At 39.5% G+C, this 27,846-nt stretch overlaps 1 protein-coding gene across 5 annotated transcripts in view; it reads left to right on the forward strand.

Annotated features, from left to right (window-relative positions):
- The window catches only part of LOC109485061 (mitogen-activated protein kinase kinase kinase kinase 4-like), a 74,152-nt gene that overhangs the window by 19,548 nt on the left and 26,758 nt on the right, over window positions 1–27,846 (forward strand). For all 5 annotated transcript variants that reach the window (XM_019788484.1, XM_019788489.1, XM_019788486.1 and 2 more), the window contains exon 3: window positions 16,185–16,241. In XM_019788484.1, coding sequence (XP_019644043.1) covers window positions 16,185–16,241 — 57 coding nt within the window. The remainder of the gene's footprint in view (window positions 1–16,184; window positions 16,242–27,846) is intronic.

A 27,846-nucleotide genomic window follows, 5' to 3' on the forward strand; every position in this document is an offset into this window, starting at 1 on the left:
TATATATAAATATTATGAATGTGTTTGAGTAAGAATTAACAGAGTAGACCATATTTGAAGGTAAACATTATGCATTTCCTTTGCAAATGTTACCTTTCTAGTTTGCTTATAAGCTGTACCTTTCTATTGTAAAATCAATATACTGGTTTCTAAGAAATCAAGTTCTTTTATGTTTATGCCCATCCTTGTTCTGCTTGATACGGTTTAAACATACAGAAAGTCTGCATGATACAAATGGAGTCCAGCGGCAATTGATAAATAGATACTCCAGAGTTCAGTCTGATCGATAGTGCCCATCTCTCTTGCTGTGTCTTTATTGCCGTGTGAGTGTGTGGCATTTGGGGAAGGCATTACCCAGTCTAACTGTGAATGGCTAGGACAACAATCCGGTGTAAAGGTAGTTATTCTGGCAACATTTGGGCGCACACTAAAGCTTATCAAGCACATGCATCTTCCTACCTTTCTGTCTAGAATGTTCGAGGACCATCCAAACTCAATCAAAAGCGACGGAATCACAAGAGTACAAAATCACAGAAGGAACAATTTGCTTCAACAGTGTCTTAGAGAACAAACCATTGCATTACCAGAAAAGCACTTACTGCTAAGTCCGAGAGAGCACAGAAATTGCCAAATTGGATGATGAGGGAACATTTTCTCTGCCTAGATTGCAAGATAGCTCTACATGTCCAATTTGGCTGACACAGTTTTGCGGCATTGCTTGGTGGGTGATCTGTTGTAATGTCTTTCTGCAGTTATTTCTGTACATTTAAAAGCTAAAATAGTCTGCTACAGCATAATTATAATGACTACTGTACTCCATTAGAAAAAGTGGTACATTTGTTATACTTCTCAGCTTGACCAGTTGATACTCATAGAAGAAATATGCTGACCAATCTCCTTGTCTGGTTGCAGATCTTTTTAAAGTTTGACGAAGATTTACTGTGGCGGCCTAAAAGAAGCTTTTGCCACTCCCTCGGGGTCCAGAGAAATTTTAAAGATGGAGATAAGAAAGAGTGCCCATCTCGAGCTAAGGCAAGAAGCCCCGTAGTTCCGCCTACGCACCTCCAACTTTTTTTGTGCAAAATCTTCGCTTTCTGCCTCAAAGGAGCGTGTGGGCGGAGGCACTTTGAAGACGGAGCTAAGGGGCATTGACGTGTCCTTTGAGATCGGCGGGCTCCCTATAAATCGGGGTTGTGCACCATTCTGTGGTCTTCATCCTGATTTGTGGTCCTTATTTATGCCCCCTCTATAGCTTGAAAGCACAGACGAACAAGATGTAATCTTAGATGTGTGGACCCTGAATCCACGAGATGATTCAGTATCAGATAGAAACCACCTAGAGTATCCTGAGTACATGTATGTGGTCATAGGGACACGTGTAAATATCTCTTCCCTAAATGTTGGAAAGTGGACCCTTTTAGAATCGAAAGGAATTGGGCAATCTGTTCAGAATACCTCCTGAATTGGGAGGCTGCAATTTAATTGCTGCGTGGGAAGCACATTTTATTGACCGCCCAGAGTATTGCCTTTTAAGGTAGCACCTTCTTAGCGTGGGGCACTTAAGCCTTAAGTTATGCTCTTCTGCCTCTTTGAAATGTCTTCCCTGGGATAAGTATCTCGTATGAGGTATGATGGAGTCATTTTGAGGGAGAAGTTACATATAAGCAGGGCAGTAGAAACATCAAGAAACATGGACAGTCACTGAGAACAAGTATATACATGCAATTTCTTGAATTCTGCACATCCCAACAGTTAAACAACAAAATAGGTTCAGTCTAAATACTTGTATTGTGGTCCAAATTAAATTTCACTGAAACATCAGGAAATGCGTACAGTCCCTGAGAGCAAGTGCACATGCGATATCTAGAATTCTGGACATCCCAAAAGTCAAACAACAAAATAGGTTCAGTCTAAACACCTATATTGTGGTCCAAATTGAATTTCACTGCAGTGTAATTCAAGAAAAGAGTAACATGTTATTCCCAGAGACAATTTAGTGCCTGTATTTTACTATTTTTAGCTATACGTCCCAAAAGTCAAACAACAAAATAAGTTCAGTCTAAACACTTGTATTGTGGTCCAAATTAAATTTCACTGCAGTGTAATTCAAGAAAAGAGTAACATGTTATTCCCAGAGACAAATTAGTGTCTATATTTTTGCTGTAACACTACCTGTTGACATGACTGGGCCTTATCAGAAGTGATAACTACAGGTCTGAAACAGTAGATGTTGTTTTGGTTGTCAACATGCCCTACAATTAAGGTGAATGAACAGGTCAGTCTGCTCCTACTGTGATTGACAGCAGAGAACATGACCTTGGACATGTCTGTATGTTCCATGTCTCTTCTCATTTTAAATGGCTCTAACTTTCATACCAGAATTGAAAGTAGTTCTAACTGTGTACGTAGGTACATCGCAAAAAAAATAAATAAATAAAAACAGACAGAGGCCTCCTATGATAGCTCCAAAAGCTATGATAGCAGCCATGAAGTCAACATACCATGCTTGTGTATAATTTTTATAATGAGGAGCTTTCTACAACTGGGACAAAATTTGGAACATTTTGTAACCTGATTCTTTTTTTGCAAATCAGAAAAAAATGAAGTGGGCGAATCTGAGAACCAACTAATTAAATTGGTGTGGCCTAAAGGTTAGACTCACACCTTGAGCCCTGTAAAACTCCAGCTTGTTGTCCAGTGTGATGAAACTCCTTCCTTCCCTGTGTACTGAGATCATGCCTCCTGATAAATGAAGAGTCTTATCTCCTAATATCAGGTGTCCTTCATCCTGACATATACCCCGCCCGACGAACTTGAGCCCTGACCTTTGACCTCCATTTCCAATCTCATCATGCAGGCAGCGGCGGCCGGCCATTTGAGTCCGAATCACGGAATATAATCGTGTTTGCCGCCCGGCGTTATAATGCTTGTCCGTAATTGATTCGACATGTGGCCAAGCATAATATATAAGAGGTCTCGGAGGTTTCGTTTCAGACCCATCATGGTAAATCAGTGGCAGATTGAGAGAGGACATATGACTGGGATTTAGTGATGCATACCGGTTCACTGGACTTGAATCCGGACTTGTAAGAATGTTTAGGTTCAAGTCCAAAAAAACCTAAAAGTCAAGAACCAAGTCCGGACTTATTACTATAAAAGACCATTTCACATACCCCTTTTCTTTCCAAACCACCTAAAACCTTCTGTAGATTGCAAAATCTTTGCTGCAAAACAAAGAAAACATTGCCATTGGGCATCGTCAAGTACCGGCCTCCATGTTATATGGCCAAATTTCACCCAGACAACATTGCAAGGTTGCCAACATGCAATTTTGGGTTTAGGTCCGGACTTACAAGTCCGGAACTGAACCTAAACCTCTGGACTTGAATCCGGACCTGAACCTAAAATTGGGTTTAGGTATGCATCACTACTGGGAAGGTTCTCCCCCAAAAAAGAACCCTATGCTGGTTGAAAGACAGCATAGGGGTCCAAATCACAGCATAGGGGGTCCAAATCACAGCATAGGGAGCATAGGGTCAAAAGGCCTGGCGAGAACACTGTGTTCCCCACACACAGGATGTGTTGTGAGTTGTGAACTTGGCAGAGTGAACTCGGAGCGTGAACCCTGAAGATCAGCTATCAGCAGTGATGACAGATGTTTGTATATGTTTGAACCCTAGGTGGTACTTTCCAGTATTCCCTTCCCTGTTTCTGTCAGAAAAGATTGCTCAGTAACCCTGTCAACTAGCAGGCAGTGTCTATAGGTAGACACAGTCTCTGTAGGTGCACTGTCTCACAATAAACACACTTCTGTAGGAGTTAGATAGGCCCTGGGCATTACATCATCATCAACAGCTTGCTGTGTGGATGAGGTCATGTTTCTATACCTGGCTGTCATAGAGGGATGATGTCACTCCCAACATTCTTAGCTCGGTGCTCCAGAGGTGGCACTGTGTCTGGAAGGCACGATAGGAAACAACCTCAGGAATTGAAAGCTTTTTGTGAAGCTATTTTTTTAGACCGTAAAGTACTGTAGAAAAGAAGTAGGAGTTCAGATATATGCACTGAGCGAAAAATGCACAAGAAGAGGAACAGATGTCAGGCAAAGGATTATGGGAAAGATTTACGTCAGCTATTAGAAACAATGTCTGGAATTCAACGCTTTTTGTGAAGCTATTTTTTTAGACCATAAAGTACTATAGAAAAGAAGTGGGAGTTGAGGTCTATGCACTGAGTGAAGAAGGGGAACAGAAGCAAAGGGTTATGGGAAAGATATACAACAGATATTGGAAACAATGTTGGGAATTAAATGCTTTTTGGAAAGCAATTTTTAGACTTTAAGTTTAAAGTACTATTGAAAAGAACTGAAGTTGAGATATGCACTGAGCGAAAAATGCACAAGAAGAGGAACAGAAGCAAAGGATTATGGGAAAGATTTACAAAAGATGTTGAGCTTGAAGATTGCAGTAACATTTTTATTTTTGGTAATAAAATTCCTATCTACTAAAAACGAAATATATAGAAATGTATTGTGTTTCATATCATCATCCGTATTGACATCTGGTGTAATGGTGTTATATTTTTGGAACTTGAAAAAATATAATATTGATGATTTTCCTCTTTGCATGTGTTAAAAGTGCAATAATCATCTCCGTGCATTGCAAAACTAGCCTGACGCTGACTTATGACTGCCATTTTGTTTTGTAATGAATTCTTTATAAAATATTAACTGTTTATGCGGCACGGAGTGATCAAGATGAACAGGTATAATTTCAGACTTGGCAACTGCAAATTCGACTCGGAGCTATTCTGCCGAAGCTGCACTGTGTTCTCATTTTGACTGGCATTTATTTTCACTAGTCTGTACGTGTATAAACATGATAAACGGTTCATATAGCTTTGTTTGAGTATCTGTAAAGGTTGAAACTAATGCAATGTCTTCTTCTTACCCCAACTAATCCAAGAAAGCCTGTTATGGGACATATCTGTAGAAGCCGTCCTTGAAATTAATAAGGGAATAGGTGCACCAGCCAAAAAATTTTGATGCACAGATAGAATTACATATGTAACCCCAAACAAATACTTGTGTATCCACAGATAAAAGTCAAATGATTAGCTCCAATTTTGGATGTGTATGTGTGTAGTTGTGCAAATTAATAGGGGAATAGGTGCACCAGGCAAAAAATTTTGATGCACAGATAGAATTACATATGAAACCCTAAACAAATACTTGTGTATCCACAGTTAAAACTCAAGTGAATACTCCAGTATTTCGAGTCCAGCTTTTTGATACAATCATTATGTAAATGTTGTTATGATGAGCTGAAAGAGTATTCTCCATCTTTCTATATCCCCTGAAGTCTACACAAATACTGGTGTATCCACAGATAAAGTCAAGTGCATAGGTCTAATTTTGTATGCACAAAGTGGATGTGCACCCAGTATTTTAAGTCCTGCTTTTTGGTACATCATGTAAATGTTGTTACAATGATCATTCTGAAAGAGTGTTCTCCATCTTTCTACATCCCCTAAAGGCTTGTCCACAAGTTTCAACACAATCGCGATGATTGATGGGCTCTCTTCCTGCGTTCGTATTTCTAGAGCTCGCTCTTTAGTTCTTGAAGCGATTTGTTGTCACAGTACATTTAGCAACCTGAAAAGCTGGGTAGTGATAGATGTATGTAACAATTGCAGGTCAAACACAACTAACTCGTGAAAAAAAAAACTGCACTGCAAAGCTTGCTTTCTTTCAAAAGAAGTGACTTTGACAATAGAACATACCATAGTGAGACACAAATGCATAAACACACAAGTATTTTCATGCAACCTCTTCTATTCCTGCACTACTTTGTTCAAACAGTCCAGTCATGTCCTTGCTGTCCTTGGTTAAGGTTAAGGCTTATATATGGCCCTCCTGCTGTGATTGTTGAAGGATTTAAGGATTTCAACTGCTGTTTGTAGACTTAAAGATAGACTAGCTGCTTTTTAGCTGGCTTTATTTGTCAAAACAGATTAAAAGGGTTTGCTTTGTCATAGAAATCCCTCTCTACAATAGCCAATAATGAAATATCTTCAAGGGAAACGTAGCTTTTGAGTAAGAACTTCCGGGTTCTGTATTGAACTTTGAGCTTTTAAAAACAACAACTTGAACAACAGAGACATTTTATTAAAAAAACAACAACAGAGACATCTTTTATAAAAAAAACAAAAACAGAGACATCTTTTATAAAAAAACAACAGAGACATCTTTTATAAAAAAAAAACAATAACAGAGACATCTTACATTACATTACAAGAAAAATGTATCACAGTTTGTTGTCTTGTGTTTCAAAATGATGACAGTGAATGATAATCATGTGAAACGTGCATATAAAAAACACAGTAAGCCGAGACAGCCTGTTTGCTGCACCGGGATTTGGTTACTTGCCTAATCCACCCTGTCCTTCAGTGGAGAGCAGACCTTGCCTGAAGGGGAGGGATTATCTCAGCTCAGGAAATCCTCAGCCACATGCTGGGTCAGTGGTCGAAATCCTTTTTTTTCAGTAATCTGCAATATTGCAGAAGAGTCAACATTTTGTTCTGCAATTTGGAAATACTTTCTGCAAATACACAAGCCTCTATGCTACGATCTTGCAAGTTTATAAACATGAACTATTGATTGATATGCAAATTAGTGAAGACAATTTTTTGGAAGTCCAAAAGGAAACAAAAGTTAGACAAGTCAAGACAAGGATGATGCAAATTAGTGAAGAAGTTCCTGTTGTTTCAGAACAGTCTGTCCCTGGGGCCTGGAAGTTTTAGTTTGCTAAATTGAAAACTAATGAATCTGGAGCCTATTTTTCCTTCTGCAAAATTGCAGATTGTATAATTTTTTCTTCTGCAATCTTGAAAATCTATCTGCAGATTGCAGACTGCAGGCAGGTATTTCGAACACTGCTCAGCCACATGCTGGGTGCTTTCAGCTTCTGGTTTCCCCAGGCATAATACAAGACCAGGCTGTACTGATGTTTGGGGACTCGTCTATTTGTGTGATTAACCCTCATACTTAACATACATGTCCGTCTGGTATTCGCGTCCTTGGCTATAGTTACTTACTCTGTCCCACATTCAAGGTCAGCATAATCCGTGTTTCAGCAAGACGTTGATAAGAAGGTTATCATAATTGTATCACGCATTTGCGATGACAGCAACATTCGAACTCTCACTTCGTGCTAGTTTTAAGAAGGCTAACTGCAACAACTTATTTGACAGTACATTATAGAGTCAATTTCTGTTAGTATTATCATAACATTTAGTGTCGCCATAATCCATGTTTCAATAATACATCGATAAGAAGGTTATCATAATTGTATCACACATTTGCGATGACAGCAACATTCATGAACTCTCATTTCATGCTAGTTTTAAGAAGGCTAACCGCAACAACTTGTTTTACAGTACACTACAGAGTACAGAGTCAAGTTCTGTTAGTATGATCAGAACAAAGTGTAATCCTTTACAAAGAAATGTGAGTGAGTTGCAAACACAAGCTTGCAGCTGTTGTTTAACCAAAAGGTACTTGTCAACCAGAAAACCAAGTGAAAGGAGTGGTGTGGTTTCTTGGAAGCCCATTACCACACTATATAACAGGTGAGTCGCGTGACCTTGCTTTCTCCAGGAAGCAATTTGCTGTCAGACGAAACACAAACTGTTTGTCATCATCGTTGACAGCCAAGCAAGAACAAGTGGTCCTCAGTCAACTGAAAAATATGGGGACAGGCTGTTACAAGTGCTACCGTCCCGTTTTTTTTCCTCGCTGTTGCCTTATATAGCCCTCATGTCAACGCTAGAGATGTTAGCAGTAAGATGGTGCGACACCGAACATTGCCATTGATGTTGAATCACACTCAGAGTCAAATGTCTTTCAGCTTCTAATTGTCCCCATGACGAGAGGCAGCCACTTGCCTGTATGTGTCAGGAGCAAACAATAGCAAACAAGTTGTCTGTCTGGGGGTCACGCCACAGCGAACACAGAATGGCAGGCCAGAAGTCAAGGCGAACGTTATTGTCCTTTGTTCTCTGCGACCTTGAGAGAAAAAGACATCAGCGCATTGTTATGGTTGGTAAATAGAGCCAAAGGTGTTTGACCTTGGGACATGGATTGATTAGAGATTTAGACAGGCCACGCAAACTTGATTTTGTGGATGGCGCCTGTCAGGATATTGGATTTGTCTTTCTTCTCTGTACCTCTGACAGAAAAGTATTGCTAATGCAACTATAAAAACTTTCCATCGACAAGTATATCTGTTCCTTTATCTCTACTATAACTGAGAAGCGAGGAGAAGTTGAATTTATGTAATGATAGCTGGTTTTATGTTGTAAATATCTGTTTATCATGTTTTGTTTTGACCTGTACTTAGCCCAGTGTGGCAAAAATGTGCTATAAAGGTCGTTATTCATTGATACTGACCATGCCAGCATTATTGCACTTCTGGTAAAACTTCTTGTTGTAAAGCTACTAAAAGGTTGAAAGCATAGTTATCTTTTATCCATGCACTGACTACTCAGTTTATGGTTTGTTGTTCATTCGTAAAAAAACACCTGAATTTTATAGAAAAGGGTGGCAAATGTAAATTTGTATAAAAAAACAAGCAGAAAGAAATGCAAGCAGGTTGGGGGTCTCTTTCTTTGAATTGAAAATGCTGAATTAGTTTATTTGCTTTTTTTGCAAAGTATCTAACCAACCAACCAGCCAACCAACAATTAGAAAGAAATGCAAGCAGGAAGGTATTTTCCTTTGAATTGGAAAATATTTGAAATTTGTTCCGAACTAACCAACCAACCAGCCAACCAACAAAGACAGAATTACAGACAGAAAGGTATTTCCTTGGCCTTAATTTTCCTTGGCCTTAGTTGGGAAAATATGTCTGAGAACTGGGAGAAAAGGACAAGAGTGGCGTACGTGTACGTCCCTGAAACTGGAGCTTCCATCTATTTGATGTTGACTGATGACGTGACGTGAAGTAGGCCACCCTTTGTGTTGTGTAGTGGAGACACGAGTATTTTTGTTGTGGTTGTCTGGTTACCTCTCAACTGTGGACTGAACAAACTTGACTGGTCCCTAGCTACACTGATGTTATCACCTACCAAAGGCCTTGTCCCTCCCAGGTGTGTTAAGTCAATACAAACAATGACATGGTTGAAATTGCTTTTTTTTCAGTTTAAATGATCAGTACCGTAGACGAAATTCTTGCAAGATTTTCTACATAGTTTTGAAAAGATACTTGGCAGTTGTGAACCAGGGTTTCTGACTTTGAACTGCAAAGTTATTTCAGTGAGAAATACAGCTTGTTTGGAAAGCATTTGGAAGCTAGAATGACAAACAGGAAAGGACATAGTGTGTTTGTGTGTATTAGATGTTCAGCACCAAGGACAGGGCCATTTAACACTATACACCATTGCCCAGTTTTTTTCCTTACAACCATATATATATTTGATTAGCTGATTTGACTTCAGGTAACCCCTCTGACTTCACGTAACCTCTGCTCATCAGTTGTCAGCGAAAACTGTTTGCCTTAATTTGTTATCTATTTGTGGAGGTTTTTGTTGTTACCACCCATAAAGGCATGTCTATTTCTGCCATTAAACAGTTTGAATACAGACTGTTTGTGTTCGAAATTAGTATGAAAAGCTTGAACACATGCCTATACAAGGTTATAACTCTGGAACATCGATGGCAACTGTCCAAAAAACGAGGACAGACTTATATTTCAGCATGTGTCCTAGCAATTATTTTTCTAAAAAGGGAACAAGAAAGAATAGCTATTCAGAACCAGGGATGTCTAAAGCTTTCTATACATCAAAGACATCTCCCTTAGGCAAAGCGGATACTTAACTGCCTTTTATTACCATAGATGCTGCTACGCGTGGCACCAGACTTTTATCATAGATGTCTTAAAATAAACTTACATTGCATTTTGTCGCTGTTTTTGGTGATAAGAGTAGAGAATTCCACGTGTCTTGACATCTTATAGATAAACGTACTGACAATGATAAAGACATTGAAGATGCAGTTGAATGTTGTGTCGCCTTTTTTAGGATAACATCCTCGGTTAATTTCACATGGATACTTCTTAACTTCATAACTTTTTGACTAGATGTCAATACTATGATAATTTATCTGTTGGGTGGTTGTAGAGGGAATAGTTCTGTAGATGTCCTCAGTCAGATAAACTCTGTATGCCCCAATGTCTGCATTGTACTTGAGCAATGGACAGATTGGCGACATGATGTCTAATATCACAACAGCCAATGTCCTCTATTTCAAAAGGTGTGCGTAAGATCACTGATATTTTATGTGCGACTAGAAACATAATACCGACCTATTTACCTTCTCAAAGGTAGCTGATGGCCCAGACAAATGCACTTAAAGGAGATACTGATCTTTTAGTCTTGGATGTCTGGACATTTGATAGTAAATTTCCACCTTTCCCATTATTTTGACATCTTTGTAGCTGAATTAGTTTTAGAGCTGCCATTTTAGAGGCCTTTAGGGAATATAGAGTCTCTACTCCTTATAAAGTTATATCCATGATATTGGCTACTGCAGTTCTCTATAAAGCAGCTAGGGGGCAAGAAAGTCATTAAGCAACACAAACCATGATCAACATTTGTCCCTTAAAACAAGCCATCTGTGGATTCATTTAAAAAAAAACAGGAACTAATTCTGCGAGCTGTTGTCTAATTCATTAATATTTCCTGCCTTGTGCAAATAGCAGCCAAAAGGTCATGAGGAAGCTGTAATTGCACTCAGCAGTTAATTGATTTCAGTCTCAATTCAGGGTTAACATTAAAAGGTCTGCTCTGCAGGGGTTCTCACATTTTTCCCTCAGTGTCACTGTCGAGTACTGGTGGGTCGTTTGGTTTTCATCAGGGCATGACGCTCAAGTATTCAGTTAATAGCGGCGCCGTTTCGAGAAGGATAATATCTTCACAGTGTAAGGATGAATAAATATTGTATGAGAATTAAAATCAGCACCATCTTTGATTTTGTCATTGATCCTCTCAAAATCTTTGGTTCTCTGCATGAGATACCTGAAGTCTGTCAACTATTTTTAGGTTTACATTCGCAGAAGGATAACACATTGTTTTTGCTCTGTTTCTTCTTCTCCAAACAGGTCAATGACCTGAACCAGACGTCTGTCACCATGGTAACTAGTGTTGGGTTACATCATGTTGCAATTTTATAGCAGGATGGATTTAGACTCCTGTCACCATATATGTGTTTGGAGAAAAAATTACCAGAGCAGACCATATGCGAATGGTAAACATTACACATTTGCTTTGCAAATGTTACTTTTCTAGTTTTTCATATTTCTGTCATCATTGAGGACCAAACTTTCAGGTCCAGACCTGTAGTTAAACCTCAGTATCTGTACCTGATTTTACATTATGTATCACCAGTCATACCCGTATGTGCCTTGGAATACAACATGTTACCCTGGAGTAGGGAATTGCGTCACAACACAAGGTCAATTTGAAATTGGACTCTAACGTAATTTCAGTTCCCATCCTGGCAATGCAGGGGCCCAAACATGGTAGAAAAAGGCAAGGATTACCGAATGATGTCTCTGGCCATGTCTCACAGATTGCATTACTTCTTGAACAAATACAGAAGATGGCTGTCCTTAATGCGATTGTGACTTGGGCACAGAGACATGTTACAACAGTAGGATGAATATTGTTTAGGTAAAGCAACAGACGAGGCAAATTAGTTGTCTGCGTCGCCAATTTTTCCCGACCATGGCTGCGTAGGTCGTTGTTGTTGTTTGGAAAAGGTGAGAATTGATTGGTCAGGGTAGTTTTTTTTTGTTTTGTTTGTTTTGCATAACTGGTAAACCACCACTCCAAAAATCGGTGTGTGAAGATATAGGGATGCCATTTAACTAAGCTTAGCCTTCCAGCAAAATTTGCCCCTCAAAATGCAGGAAATAGTGTCTTAGAAGTTACAGAGTCAAGATATCAACATTTTCCTTGGGGAGCTTGCCCCTGCACCCCCCCCCCCTAGGATTCTTGCGCCTCACACTCGACATGATATTACGTCAAACAAAATTGAGATGACAGAAAAAAATTCACGTCGCCTAGAGCACTGCTCTTCACTGATGAACTTTCCAGTAGCAGTGGAAAAGGGTAATAAAATCATGCCCCACGCACACAGGCATACCAACCATATTCATTACCCTCTAATATCATTTCCTAGATTAAAGCTCTTGCCACATGTATACTATAATGCACCCAGGGCAATTTGCTTCCATACACAGTGTAACTCATGCCCGAACCTATTCCCACAAAGGCATCTACATGAATTGGGGTTTCCTAATTTATTTTGCAGCTTTAATAAGTCTGTAATAGCTCTATCCATCATATCACTTTTCATAAGGCTATGCTTAATATACATTTTGTTAGCCCACTGTTATTAGAGTGTTTTCAGACCATTATTAGAATGGACGCAGAGTGTTTTGACTCAATCAATAGGTACAATCCGCTCTTAGGCCACACCAATTTAATTTCTTGGTTAACGGATTTTTCTAGAAAAATAATGGAGCGGGCGGGCGAAAAAAAAAAATAAAAACAGGCCTAGGCATCCTATTATGGTCCAAAATGGTATGATAGGAGCCATAAAGTCAACACACCAGGCTGGTTCAAAATTGAAACAATGAATTTTGAATTTTTAATGATAACATTGCATTGAAAGATGGAATAACTGTAATAACTATTATGAAAAGGACTGTTTTCAATTGTTCAGGGCAAAATATGAGCATTTTGCAGTTGATTCTGAATTTTTATTTTTATTTGCAAATCAGAAAAAAATTAAGCGGGCGAATCCGTTAACCAAGAAATTAAATTGGTGTGACCTTATGTTATGATATTAGTATAGCAGAGGTCTTACAGCCATACAGATCAATACCTATTCATATATAGAAGATGTAACTCACTTATGCAGTCACCACACTTCCATATTATTATATAATAATAGCTGTGGAAGGGATATGAGTGGACAGTAATAGAGCACCATGAAATATGTTTGTTTTATTGGGCCACACTAACATAACTTTATGGATAATATCTACACATGCATAGAATTTGATATATTCCCTCTGAAAGAAAATTGATTGTTAGTGTAAAGATAATGCTGGAGAAAACGTCTCAATTTCAGGAGATTTTCCTTTAAACGTTGCAATGAATTAACATTCTCCCTGTTGCACAACTTGGTGACCAATACAAACATGCATACATGCATGCATTTACCTCAGAACTGAAGATGCTTACAGCATTTGACAATAAAACATCTCGAAACCATTTTTGTCTCAATCATGTTGCGAGTCGACCCTCTTCAAGGAGACCACCTGTCCAGTGACCTTTTCTTAATGACCACCTGGCCATTGTTTCCACCTTTTTGCTGATTTCTTAAATTATTTTTCCCATTGATCTAAGCCTTAATATCCTGTGTATAGTGACCACCTGTGTGCTATGACTACTTTCTTCCAGTCCCTTGAGTGGGTTACCATAGACAGGTTTGTTTGTGTTATTGCCCATATGGGCTATTAGGAACTGGAGGATTCGGTGCCCAGGGCGACGCAATAAGGAAGTACTCCCCACTGTGGCTTCTCCAGCAGCTTGAATAGTGAATTGACCCCCATAACCACATAAACTAATAAACATCCTATACGGTCCAGCCACCGAAAACAATGGCAGGGACAGATTAGCATAATAACTGTCACTCTTTTTGAACAAATTCAAATGTTTTTTCTATACTCGTTTTCAAACTAACAATATCAAACCATGCAGAATGATCGGGATAGCTGTAACTGAGTCACATCAATCAAGAAAATACTATCTGCAACTTTCAGTTTCTGGAAAACCAACTTTGTGGTCAAATTTCAATTTTTCAAACTGTCTTGTCAACATTTCATCAAAGCCTCTAATTATAGATATCTAAAATGGCAACCTCACAACTGAATTAGCTTGGATAGTAAGTGAGTCTAGAAATATGGGTTGCAATTGTGGTGTCAATTTGGTAGTATGAGAAAGCAGCACTAGTATACATGTAGACTGGATCTCTGTTAGAACTGTTCAAGTAACTGCCGGCCAATCTATAACACCACCAAACCTTGGCAAAACAGTACAGTGGTGTAATTACTATATTCTGGGTAAGGTGAGGCTATCTTCTTTCTGTAAAACAGACTGTACATGTACATAAATTCCTTATCTGTCTTCAATATGTTACAAACACAAAGTGTCTTCAAGAGCCCTGTGCCCATGTTACCACCACGGTAGTCAGGGACAGAATGGGGCCTGGTAGTTTACGTTAGCCGAATTTATTGGGTTCTTATATAGTGCAAGCCTGCCTGAATGTTACTGTGAGTGAGTGAGACCTGTGTGGTTGGTTGTTTTTCCAGGGTTGCTAACCAGCTTTCCCCTGATGTACAGCAGTGGTCGAAATACTTTTTTTCAGCGCTCTGCAATATTGCAGAAGAGCCAAAATTTTGTTCTGCAATTTGGAAATACTTTCTGCAAATACACAAACCTCTATACTACAATGTTGCAAGTTTATAAGCATGAACTATTGATTGATATGCAAATTAGTGAAGACAAATATTTGGAAGTCCAAAAGGAAACAAAAGATAGACAAGTCAAGACAAGGTTGATGTAAATTAGTGAAGAAGCTCCTGTTGTTTCAGAACAGGAGCTTAACTGTTGTCTGTCCTTGGGGCCAAGAGCGCCAAATGATCCCCAAATCCCAATTTTTCCTTCTGCAAAATTGCAGATTGTATAAATTTTTCTTCTGCAATCTTGAAAATCTATCTGCAGATTGCAGACAGGTATTTCGAACACTGCTGGGAGTGATGAGACTTGTGTTGTGTGGTTGGTTGTTGTTCCAGGGTTGCTAACCAGGCTTCCCCCTGATGTACAGGGAATATGCATGCAAATCCAATTTGTAGTGCTGGCCCCTGTAGATTTCTGCTGGGAATACCTGGTATTTACTGGCATGTATGAGGGATGAGGTCAGCCTACATCTGTGTGTATCTCCTCTCGGAGAGTCGCGGGGATTACGGCTTACCGCATCCCCGCTGGCGAAGGAACGGCTTTCGATTCCCACAGCACGATATCCGACTGGAAATTAGTGGCATTATGAATATGAAATGGCCCTTAACAATGCAGTGCTTCAAACTTGGTTAACAACCTTTAGCATACTGAAGTAGCCGTTTGGCTACCAGTTGTCTGTTGGTGTAGGCAGCAAGAAAAGGTTAAAACAGTATATAGGAAGGAAGTAGTAAATTGTTATCTGTCATCTATACATTGTTGGGATGAGTCTTATTGTATGTGAATTGTTTTGGGACCTCCTGGATACCCCTACTATACATTATAGGTCTTGTCATCCTGAATATTGACTATCAAAAAATAAATACTTGAATACTTGCTAATGCTAGCAGTATCTGTGTGGAAATTAGTGGCATTATGAATATGAAATGGTCCTTAACAATGCAGTGTTTCAGAATTGGTTAACCTTCAGCATACTGAAGTAGCCGTTGACTACCAGTTGTCTGTTGGCTATTGCTAGATGTTTATTGGGTAAGGCAGCAAGAAAAGGTTAAAACAAGAAGGCAGAGGAAGGTAGAAGGAAATAGTAAATTATTATCTGATGTTTATAAATAATACATTGTTGGGATGAGTCTTATTCTATGCGAAGTGTTTTGGGACCCCCTGGATACAATACTATATAGGCCTTGTCATCCTGAATATTGACTATCAAAAAATAAGTTCTTGCTCTGCGCACTTTGCAACAAGGCTCACAGCTGATTGTAAAATCTGTGTATGCAATAACTCTGATAAGAACTATTGAATAGATGTAGTACTATGCTTGTTTTAAATACCCATTGTTACATTGATCAAAGTCTACCAAACAATTTTATCAGATCCATAGTTCACAGATATACATGTATGGTAAACTTTGTCAGAATATTGACCTGATACAGCACTGAAAATCTATAACTCCCACTGTGACAATATTATACAGACAACATATAAATGTATGGTTACTGATTGATTGACGGTTACTGTTATCTCATATATTTGAGCTCTTTTGCATCTGTTTGTTTGTTTGTTTGTTTATCATTAAACGTTTGTTGTTTTGTTGTTTGCAGGGTCGCCACACCAAGACTGGGCAGTTGGCGGCCATCAAAGTCATGGACGTTACCGAGGTAGGTTTCCATAGACACAAAAGTATCAGTCTTACCCTAATATTGTAAAGTACACATATATCGAGATACACTTTCACAGACTTACCTACCCACCTATCAAGTTTCATGACAATCCATCAAAAGCTTCTTGAGGTATTGTGCTAAACCACATACATGCAAACACACATGCATACATACACACACACATAACCTTCTTGTCAAAGGTAATAACACATCTGCCAGTATCTGTTCAGCTGTTGAGAAGAGAAGCACCTGAATCTCCCAGCGTGCTCAACTAATTGACATTCATCAGTCAAGGATAACTAATGCATCTGGAGTGGAAGAATTCTTGCTGATTGTGCGTTGGTGGGAGGTGGGGGTCACTGGGTTCTGCGACCTCTCTCTCCACTCTGATGCAGAAAAAAATGTTTGTCTCTGCCGCAATCAATACGAAAAATTGCCATGCAAGGAATCACCTCGGGCAAGGCAAACGCTCCAAAGTGCAGGCCAGGGTCACCTGCTAGTGACGTCTTAAAGGCATCCAATGCGATTTCATGGCAGCAAAACTGGAAATATTCTGAATAAGGAAATCTTCGTGATATTGACACATACTGCTTCACATTAGCTCATTTCAATCAGCACCTCATACTTTCGCATTTAAAACTGCAGAAACAAGCCCCAAGATGAGTCCTTTATTTTCTGGGCGGTACCCTAAAAATCAGCCCAGGGCCCTTCCAGTAACCATTTTCCGTCAGACTTTTTGCTCCATGAGGGTCAATAATTACATTTGGATAGTGTGGTTTCAACTCAGTATGTAGATAAGTGACTAGAATATTGACTTAGAAAAATTGGGTTTTCAAGCCTTAAAAACTGCACTGGATGCCTTTAAGCCAGGAATAAGGCAGGAAAAAGGCTTCAAAGTGTGTGAAGTAAGCTTTGGAAATGTTCTAGCTATCATCATCATCATTTCGGGCAACTTACCACTCTTCCTACCCATTGTTATTACATTACAGGATCAGGACTTACATTGGAATAAGTGGCAAAGATTCCCCTAGAAATTTAGCCTGGGTGCCATCCGATTTGTAATGGGCAACCCCGAAAAAAGGTTGCAATTACAAATCAAATGGCACCCAGGTTACTAGAAATTTAGAACGTGATAGTATTGTAGGTGTAGACAGAGTAAAACTTGGCCAAAACAAGCCAATTTTATTGATTCAAGCAAAATTACATGACTGTATTCCATTTCTTAGGGAGAGCACTAGGGTATATTGTGAATTGTTTTATTTTGGGAACAACATACAACTATAGGAACTGACACATACCTAATGTACATGTGTGTATAGACATACAAAGATTTACTTTAAACATTAAATATGCATTCATGTACGAGGTTACAACAAAGAGTCAGTGTCAACATGGTCATGACATTGACATTGTAGTTGTCAGAAAACATACATGTATGTTTATGGTTTTATCACAAATCAATCAGATGGAAATCATTCTCCTACAATTATTCAGCCGGAAAAATTATTATTGGATACGGAGCCTGGACAAATAGCAAGAGTCAATGTGATAATGAAAACACAGTTGTTAAAAATCATACATTTGTGGTTGTATCACAAATCAGACAGAAAATGTCCTAGTACAGTTCTATCCCTAGCCCAAATGTCATTGCAATAAATGTTAATGAATTGTCTGTTGGACTGTGGGGTCAGTAGGGCAGTACCCTTGTGTCCAGGTCAGCCCCAGTGATGATTATTGTATGACACTGCTAGCCTGCCTGAAGTCCGTGTCATATCAGCATTACACAGTACCTGGCCACCTCATCTACAAAGATATGGTTTGGGTAAAGAAAACACTATTTTGAACCAAAACTTTGTATTATATTGGCTGTGACATGTGCTACAGGTGTACATACAATTCTAGACAAAAGCAGTATATCTTCATCCATAGAATCTCAATTCTTTTAACTGTAGTTTAAAATAAACCTGGTAGGGGGCCAAAAACTCAATTATATAATTCACACAATCATACAGTGAGTGAGTGTAACCCCTACCTGAAGTGGAAGAAACCAAAAAGGTCATAAAAAATCAGCCGTCACTTCCAGAATGATAACTTACATAATTTCAAGTACCAGAAAGAGGTATTTTGAGCCAATACTCTGTGCATGTGCACCTTACTACACCCAAAATTGGAGCTGTGCACCCAGTTTTTTTTCTGTGGGTGCACCTGTGCACCCAGATATTTTCGTGGGTTTAGGTACTAGTATACCTAATTCTTGATATCATAGAGTCAGAAAAATGATAAAATCTTTGTTGTAGTAGTACCAAGGAGGTTTAAAAAAAAGCTTTTTTAACCTCCTTGGTAGTACTTGTTGAATATATTGAAGTTTGGGTTCATCAGAATTTTTGATAGCTCCAAAACTGTATTTTGTATAGTGCACCCCCAAAAAATTTTGTGCACCCAATTTTTTTTTAAAAGTGCACCTATTCCCCCAAAAATGGATTTCGAGCCTTGTAACATCAGCACGTCGGCAGAACGTACTGCACCTGCGTGAAACCCGTAATGTATTGTGCATAGCACTTTGGCAGAACGTCTCATATAAGGTTGTATTTGCGCATATAAGGTTAACACTCCATCTGTAGTTTCCAAATGTTGTGTTGGAAAAGATATCCTCTGCAACAGGGAAAATTCTAATGCAACATTGACCAAAAATCCAACGAAAACCGTGAAAAATCAGTGTTATGCGCAGGCGCAGTACGTTCTGCCGACGTGCTTGTAGCATCAATATTTCCACCAAGATGGTCAGTAAGCCGTCCATCCATCAGTGTTCCCTGGGGACACACACCTCCTGACCCCTCCCGACCCTGTCAGGAGGTGATCATTCCTCCAACACCAGATTACTCTTCCTCCTGCCATTTCAATTACCCCAGAGTTATACTATAGGGCTGGGGTTGATATGAGTGGACACTCTGTAGGTATGCTGGCAAAGAGAACATTGACATTAACCCTTGTCCTGCTGACATTCCTGGCACAATATTTTTCAAAAATTTCATGTCTTAATTAGATCATAGACCCCCAAATTTTTTTGCCCTGCAGTGGCATAGTTACTTCCGCATTCGTTGCGTTTGCGCTGCGGTGTGATGCGTTGCACGAGAAATACCCCCAAATCGTACCTATACAGGGTGCTATATAGATGGTACTGTATGTGCAGAACGACAAATGTTGCGCTCATCAGGACAAGGGTTTATCATAGCTGACCAATCACCAGTATGATTTCATTTTAGTAAACCAGAAAGGTAACATTTTCAAAGCAAATGCATAATGTTTACCTTTGCACATGGACCTCTCTGTTAATTCTTACTCAAACACATTCATCTATATGGTCAGGAGTATAAATCCTTCCTGCTATAAAATTGCAACATGATGTAACCCAACACCAGTCACCATGGTGACAGACGTCTGGTTCAGGTCATTGACCATACTGATTTGGAGAAGAAGAGGAAACAGAGCAAAAACTATGTTTTCCTTCGGTAAACATAATGAGTGAATGAATGAATGAAGGAAGGAAGGAATGAAGAAATGAATGGTTTATGGCATCCATTAAATTGTCACATTGACATTAATATCATAGCTGACCAATCACCAGCACGGTTTCATTTTAGTCAATGACTGTATGATTTACTAAATGTATAATGCCATCTAATAAATTGTCACATCGTACAAATATGAAATAGTATATTTGCCAGCTTAAAATATGTTGAAAGTTGAAGTTAAAGCATTTCTAAGATTCCATGATGAAGTTAGTACATTCATTCACACAAAAGATTGTTGCTTACCTCATGATCAAACAGGTATGTACGAACACAGACAAGCTTTCATGCTAGTAATATTGCTAAGATTACATGAAAGATGGAATTGAAATTCATTACTAGAACACAGATGTGCACATTTTTCTGTGTAACACTGTCAAAATTAGATATAGTATAAAGATATGCTGGTACAAAAATGATGATCCATGTTCATATCCATGTGTGTGTTCCACAAGAAATTGAAGATTTATAATTGTAGAAGTGTATGGCTGCATGTTTAATTTCAAAGTGTGTATGTAATTATGCTGTGTGCAATCATATGTAATCCCAGCCTATCGGTTTCTACATGTTCTGGCAACTTAAACCCACAATAAACTGTAGGGTGATCAATAAATCTCAGAACATGTCAGCCCAAATTGGGAATGATTTTCCCTGTATTAGACCTCAAAACACTATTCCAGCACATGTTCTGGTAATTGTGTTTTTTCGTATAACTTTTGACTGGTGTTAACGTGGTATTCAGTACAGGAAAGACAAAGAAATAGCATCAGAAAAGTAGCTCATACTGACAAGTCTTATTTTTGTAGCATTGATGAGATTTTGGATGGTGATAGGTAAATATCCCATAGCCTTTTTTGAGGCTGTAGGGACAGTGGGTTGTTAATCCTTTGTGTCTTTGACCCAGTATTGAAAGGCAGAGCCCATCTCTCTTCTTCACTCTTTTACCCTCACAACAAGTCGTGATCGGGTACCCATTTACACCTGGGTAGAGAGAGAAAAGTCGTGCAAAGTGCCTTTGCCAAGAACATAACATCTAATGCCGGGAATCAAACCCATGACCTCACGATCCCATGCTTGCTAAATCTTGAAAATCCCGCCCTAAAGTGATCAAGACGCCCCTCGGACCTGGCTCCTCAGGTAGTACACTATCTGTGCGGACCAGCTGTATGGCAGAGGAAGGGCCTCCAATTATTCCACCTCTGTTTTATCACGGCGGCAACTGAGCTGATCCGTGGAGGACGTCATTGGAGCAATCTCCGTCCTCCCATCTGTCCTGCTGTTGGAGACAGACCTGATGGATGTTCATAAATGTTAAGTCCCAGCTCACGAGCGTCGCGCAAACAGGTTACCCCCCGGTAGATATTCCCGCGCCGTACGCCACCCCTCCACGATACACCGACCGTAAATCGTGTTTCTCGCTAAGTTCATCAGGTTGGGAGAATATACGTGTCAGACTTTTCATCCCGAAGAGCATAAAAACACTTGTTTGAAATGTCAGCCGTGTAAAACGGTCATGGTCGCATGGATGGATGTGTGACCAGTCCCGAGGGACAGGCGTGATGTAGCGCAAACAACTCGTATGATTTGTTTTTACCGAATGCCCTTTGCAAGTGTTTCAGAAGGGAGAACCGTGGAGGGCTGGCTACGCCATTTCAAAAGTTCAGGGCAGGCAGTTAGGACAATATTTCAGCAGGAAGCTGGATGGTCAGGAACAGTTAAATTCATAAGGGAGGGTACTCAGAATGAAAGGTGGGGGGAGAGCCATTAATATTACTGGCTGCCCTCCTATGAGTTTATGCTGATTCGTGTGTTAATGTTTGCAAAGGAAGGAAACAAGTATTTTATTCATCCCATGCGAATCATTCCACGTTGAACGGTTCACCTATTTGGGATTTGGATCTCTGCTAATATGTATTTCCCATTGCTACAATAATTAACTGGAAACTGTAAACAGAAAATGTATTTCTCATTGCTAGTACTACAATACATAACTAATCAACTGTAAACAGAAAAAAAACTCAATCTCCATACCCCAAAATTAAGTCCCCAAGTCCGTGTGAAAATATAAGAATTCACAGTATGATAAAAGCAGAAATATGATTGTACTTTCATCCGTAAAATATTTCTTCTAACAATTTTCGTTGAAATGTGTCTGTATCTGACAGTATAAACTTCCAGACAGCCTTGTGTTGTAAATAGATGATGTAAACAGATGATGCTGTGCTCTGCATGGGATATTACCTACTTTCTGCAGGCATTGATTCTGCATTGCTATTCACCCACCGTCGCTTCCTGCCGCGATACATCCATGACCGATCGTTCTGTCTAACCCACAGATATAAACAAATGACATCATCCAGGACCACCTAGCTGCCTGAGTTTCTCGCCTGGTGAATTTTCACCCGGCAGAAAACACAAAGATATCCGCTAATCTTGTCTCATTCGTTATCAGATGAAGGCTAAATTTTGCTCGTTAAATTTTCGAAACAAAGCACCGAGGAAATATTAGCATATAGATTGTATGGGTACTAAGAGGTAGAAATGATGTCATTCCATATGTGGATGGTTAATGCCCGGCGTTTTATGAAGAAACATCGGATGCATATTTCATTCACGTAGAAGCGTTGTGCGGCTGTGATAAGAGCCTCGGAGGTATTGATGCATTCAAGATCATGACCTTATTTTGTCAGAAAGCGCGGCGTTTTTATGGCTCTGCACCGATCAGACATCAAAAGCATAAGATCCTTGCAGCCATCTATGGGTACTTAAGGGGAAAATAGGATGGCGGTATGTCCTGTTGGGAATTCCATAATATTACCATGTATTAGGAGAGGAGCGCAACAGTAAACTGATAACGGTATAAGGGAATTGCCGACCATGCAATCCTATTAACTGTCTGCAAATTTGATGACTTGTTTCCTCCCCAGGTCTTACCTATGGATCAATTAATAATCAAAGAAAAGTTAAACATGCTTCAACAAGCAGCTGTAGTGAAATCCCTCGGATGCTGAAAGAAATTATAGCTATTCCAGAATCGTTGCTACTAAATCATTGTGCTGTAGCTCCAGCAAAATGTGCAAATACCTCATTTTTCACCTGTCTAGCGGGTGCTTTTCTTGCCTTTCCTCGTACTGTAATTCACTTTATGTTCACGGTAGCAAAATTTCATGGTCTGAGAAAAGTGGACATGTTCACGGAACTATATATTCATCTTGGCGACAGGTGCAGGAAAAAGAAAGTCCAGGAATTATATGTTAACAGTAATGACAAGTTCACGGTACAGAAGTGACAGTGAAAACAGTGAACATAAAAGTACCGTGAAAAAATCAGGAGTTACAGTGATGCCCGAGGTGTTTTCCGTGACTAATCTGCAGATGTATGACAGTCATAAGTCCCTGTCTGATAATGTCGCAGGCACAAAATTAATCTGAACAAATGGGTTCCCTTAAGACATCGTCGGACGGAAGTAAGCTGCGAAAAGATAAGCAGGGTTCCTCTGAAAGATGCTGCAACTGTGAACAAAACAAATGATTTGGTATTTATTCGTGCACGTGCACCGTATGAAAATGATACAAACTGTACACAAAGAATCGGTAGTCATTCTGATACCTCCTCCTACGAGAATTAGTGCTAGAAATACCTTTTTCAGTGATCTGCAATATTGCAGAATGTCAAAATTTTGTTCTGCAATTCGGAAATACTTTCTGCAAGTACACACCTAAAAGTATGAATCTAAACCCATGGCATCACAAAATTTCGTGTTGGTTGTAAACACAAAAGCTCTTACACACCATTGAACCCCTAGCCTGATTTTTTCAGTCTGCAAAATTGCAGGTTGCATAATTTTTCTTCTGCAATATAGAAAATATCTCTGCAAAATGCAGACTGCAGATAAGTATTTCTAACACCGTGTTACCTTTGAAAGGGAATTCAAAGTAATTTATACTCCACAGTTGTGGGCAGGTTGGGAAGCAGTTGCCCCTCATTAGCACTGTCACATTCCATACATACCCAGTGGGGAGACCCAAGGCTTCCTCTTACCACCATTAAATACAAGATGTGGGTAATAAAAAACAGTCGACGAGACTCGTATTAATCCATGAATAAAAGATATCCATATTAACCGTGAGTATGATTGCTCCTGCTTGCCTCATTATCACCCTCCCCGGACGTCAGTCTTTCCCGGTTTCCATGGAAATGGCATGAAATAAACTAATACCGCAGCGCCGACACCATTATGTTTGAATATGAGTTTTTATAAGCTGCCAGTCTGCATGTAAGACCATAGACTGCGTTAGCTGGCCACTTCCTGTTAGGCCTAGGAAAAAAAATGTTGTGTTTCCTGTTTCCCGACCAACCCTAGAAAAAACTGCTGACCCTAGCATTTTTTTGTGTAAAAAGCAAGGTACTTGAATTTTTCGAACTGATCAACCTTCTCTAGCTCCATGATCTGACACCTGAGTGATAAAACGTTGTACAATCAGTGTTTCAACATTGACATTGAAAATGAAAGTGTCCTGATGCAAGTTTCACTGTTATACTGTATTGTATAAGATAGATCACTAGAGATCGCCAAAGTCTAAATAAAAAAAAAAAAAAAAAAAAAAAAAGATAATCCCTACATGTACCTACCAACCCTAGTTGTTTTCAGGACTGAAACAGGTAACACAACATATATCTCCCTAGGCCTTAGTATGATTATTAACGACAAAGGACCATAGTTACATGGGTAAATATTCAAGCAACAACGACTGGCTCAAATGCCGAGACTGGCGGATAGTGAAAGATCGTCGGGGAGATACTATCGGGGCTAGCGGGAGGTGAATCGATGAGTCATCCCCGGGTAATCCCAAAGGTCTGTCCGCGCATGTCGTTGTTGGAATCAATACTTGTTGTCGGCGCATCAGATGAGTAGATTTGACACCGACAACAACGCTGAGCCCAGGCGCTATTGAGCCAATGCTTACCCTGCACCATTTTAATTTCGGGGCTTTAGAATTATTATGAACCTACCTCGATGAACGCCACCTGAGAGATGAAACACTGTACAATCAGTTTTCCTACATTGATATTGTAAACAAAAGTGTCCTCATGCAAGTTTTACATTGTTAAACTGTATTGTATGAGCTGGATGAACTTGGATCACTAGCCAAAGTTTTTTAAAAAATGAAGGAAAAAAAAAAGATAATCCCTACCTACGGGCCCTAATTTTTTCAGGACTGAAACAGGAAACACAACATTTTTTTTCTTAGGCCTTGTACCAACTTCCAGAGGGACATGGTGCGAGTATTGACATCTGGTGGTTCTTCTGATGTCGTGTTTATTTCCATAACCGTGGCATTTGTATGGGGTCAGTCAGGAGGGATGAAATGTTCAGTCATAGTAATTGTCTCTTTCCAACTTGGTGGCCGCTCAGAATAAATATTTGGAATGCCGTACATTTATCGGCATTGAAGAGATCTGTCAGAAATCAGCGACAAATCACTTCAATGTTGTCCAGAATTTGTTGAACATTTTCCTAGTCTGCTCTTTTTGTAGATGCACAGGAATTGATTACTTTGAAAGGATTTGTTCTTCCCACTAACTCGTTAGATACCGGTAGTTTGAGTTTGATCTCACTTATGTTTTGGTGTGTCAAATCGTTCAGTGTAAAGAAACCAGCCACCGCCATGTGCCTGCAAAGCAGGTGTATTTGAAAATTCAAACGTTACACAGACCAGATGTCTAAAGTTATTCCCGCAAGTTCAAAATATTTGACAGAAATGCGGTGTGGAATGTTGAGTCTTGTAGACAAGCTTGATGCACCTGACTGAATGCTAGGAAACATGCTGATCATTGTGATGAAAGACAGCTTCAAGGATGGTATCCCTCTATTGAGTATTGAATGTGTCTATATATTAAAAATGTCATTTGAGGGCAGCAAAACTGGAAATATTCTGAGTAAGGCAATCATTGTCATATTGACACATACTGCTTCACATTAGCACATTTAAATCACCATTTCATGCTTTGGGTATTCAAAACTGCAGAAACAAGCCCCAAGATGAATCCTTTATTTTCTGGGTGGTGCCCTAAAAATCAGCCCAGGGCTCTTGGAGTACCTCATCTAGCTGTGTATTTCCAAGATTAATTTGCCTGACGATTTTAGAGAAAATTAATTACAGCAATTCTAAATATTTATATGTGCATCATTTTGGTACCCTTATATCATTATATCATTTTAATTTCAATACTTACTTATTTACCAGTACTTACATGTAGATCTTACTATGAACTTATTGATTACACAATTCAGCCTATAGTCTTCCTCAATAATAATAAAACATTCATAATATAGATATATATATAGAGAGAGAAAGGCTGATACGGTGAGCCCCACAGTGTATGCACCATGCAGGGTTCAATTAAAAGATACTGTCAACCAGTGATTGATTTACTTGCCTCTGGCCAGACACACGTCATAAATACATGATATCTATATTTCACATTTCTCCTGCTGCAAGGCTTGTTACCTGTCCCATATCACTCGTATTTATGACAGCTCTGAGGCATTTAAATCATTTCACGGATGTGTTAATATCTAATAAAAACCCTTTCCCACCCCCTGGCTGCCTTTCCGGTCACCGCTGGGTTTTCCCTAGTCTGTCATCTCAGTCTCAGCCACAGAGGTGCTGGGCTGGTGCCAGAGTGACTTCCTCAGAAACTTGCCTACATGTTCATGTTTCCTTTGCTAGCTTCCCTCTGCACTAGTCATCGAAATACCGTAGATTCATGTATTTTCGTGGGCTTGATATCGCTGGCAAAGCCAAAGGAGACATTGGTGGTGATTTAAAGTCACAGTTAAAACATCCGTAGTAACGTAATGCAGGACAGAGCATGTGTTCACTGTGTAATACTCTTACCGCATGAACCGCAAACATAAAACTACTGCAATGCCATAGCTAGAATTCAGATACATGTAGGTGCTGATACATTGTACATTGTGCAAAAATCTTCAGAGCTAGATAGCTCTACCCCATGTAGGGCTGTTGATGTTAAGCAAATCTCATTAAAAGTTGTTAGTTCCTAAAAGTTGTAATCTGTGGAAGGATCTACCCCACAGAGGGATGCTGACATGTCACAAATCGTGCGTAGTTAACTCCTAAAAGTTCTAATCTCCAAACCTGACCTTGCATTTCGTTACCAGCCTGTCTGCGACCTCTCGCTCCCGGGAAGATTTCCATTCGGAAAAAGCGTTTCCCCTCCCGCTTGGCGAGGATTTGGGTATTCAATTAGCGACTGTTAGGCGAGACCCAGAACTAGGAAAGGTGTTATCTCAAGGGGAGGCACACATGTTAACACTGTCACCTTCCAACTCACCCAGGATAGATTTACTCTGCTAAACTGTTCCTGTAGTTCCTGTAAACCTCCCTGAGGACAAGTTAGGATTACGGGACCTCAAGGGACAAGAAAGAAGTCTTGGAGGCTGAAGAAACTGTATCTTCAAGTCTTTCCTCACCTCCTAATTTACTCAAGTGATGTAGTGCCCACCCATGTACCTTGTACACACAACTGCTGAGCTCACAGTTATGGTTGGTGTGGCCCTGGGGATCTTGTTTACAGTGATGTGTTTAAACCTGTACATGTGTTTTTATCACTGTACAGATCGTAGTTTGGGTAGAGCTACTGAAAAGAGTGTTTGGACTGTAAACAGAGCTCACTGTCAACCTGGCTGCTTTCATTGAGCATCTGTAATACATTTTTAATATATTAGGTTCAATATATCATTGACATTGATGATAATGACAATCCTAGTCATTGACATTTTGACCATACTACAAAATACATTTGCAGATGATTTGAAGGAAAGGGTACGGTCTTTTTACATGGGGGTGGGGGGCAAAAAAGGAAAAAGGGTGGATGAAAGTTTCAACAACTTTATGGAATACTGTATTGAGAGAATAGAAACTGAAGATGTCAGTGTGAACTGGCTTGTACAAATTAAATACTGTAATGTTCCTGTTTGTTCCAGGATGAAGAGATCAAACTAGAAA

The sequence above is a fragment of the Branchiostoma belcheri genome, unplaced genomic scaffold (genome assembly GCF_001625305.1).
Source record: "Branchiostoma belcheri isolate BF01 breed outbred unplaced genomic scaffold, Haploidv18h27 scaffold72, whole genome shotgun sequence".
Classification (NCBI taxonomy): domain Eukaryota; kingdom Metazoa; phylum Chordata; class Leptocardii; order Amphioxiformes; family Branchiostomatidae; genus Branchiostoma; species Branchiostoma belcheri.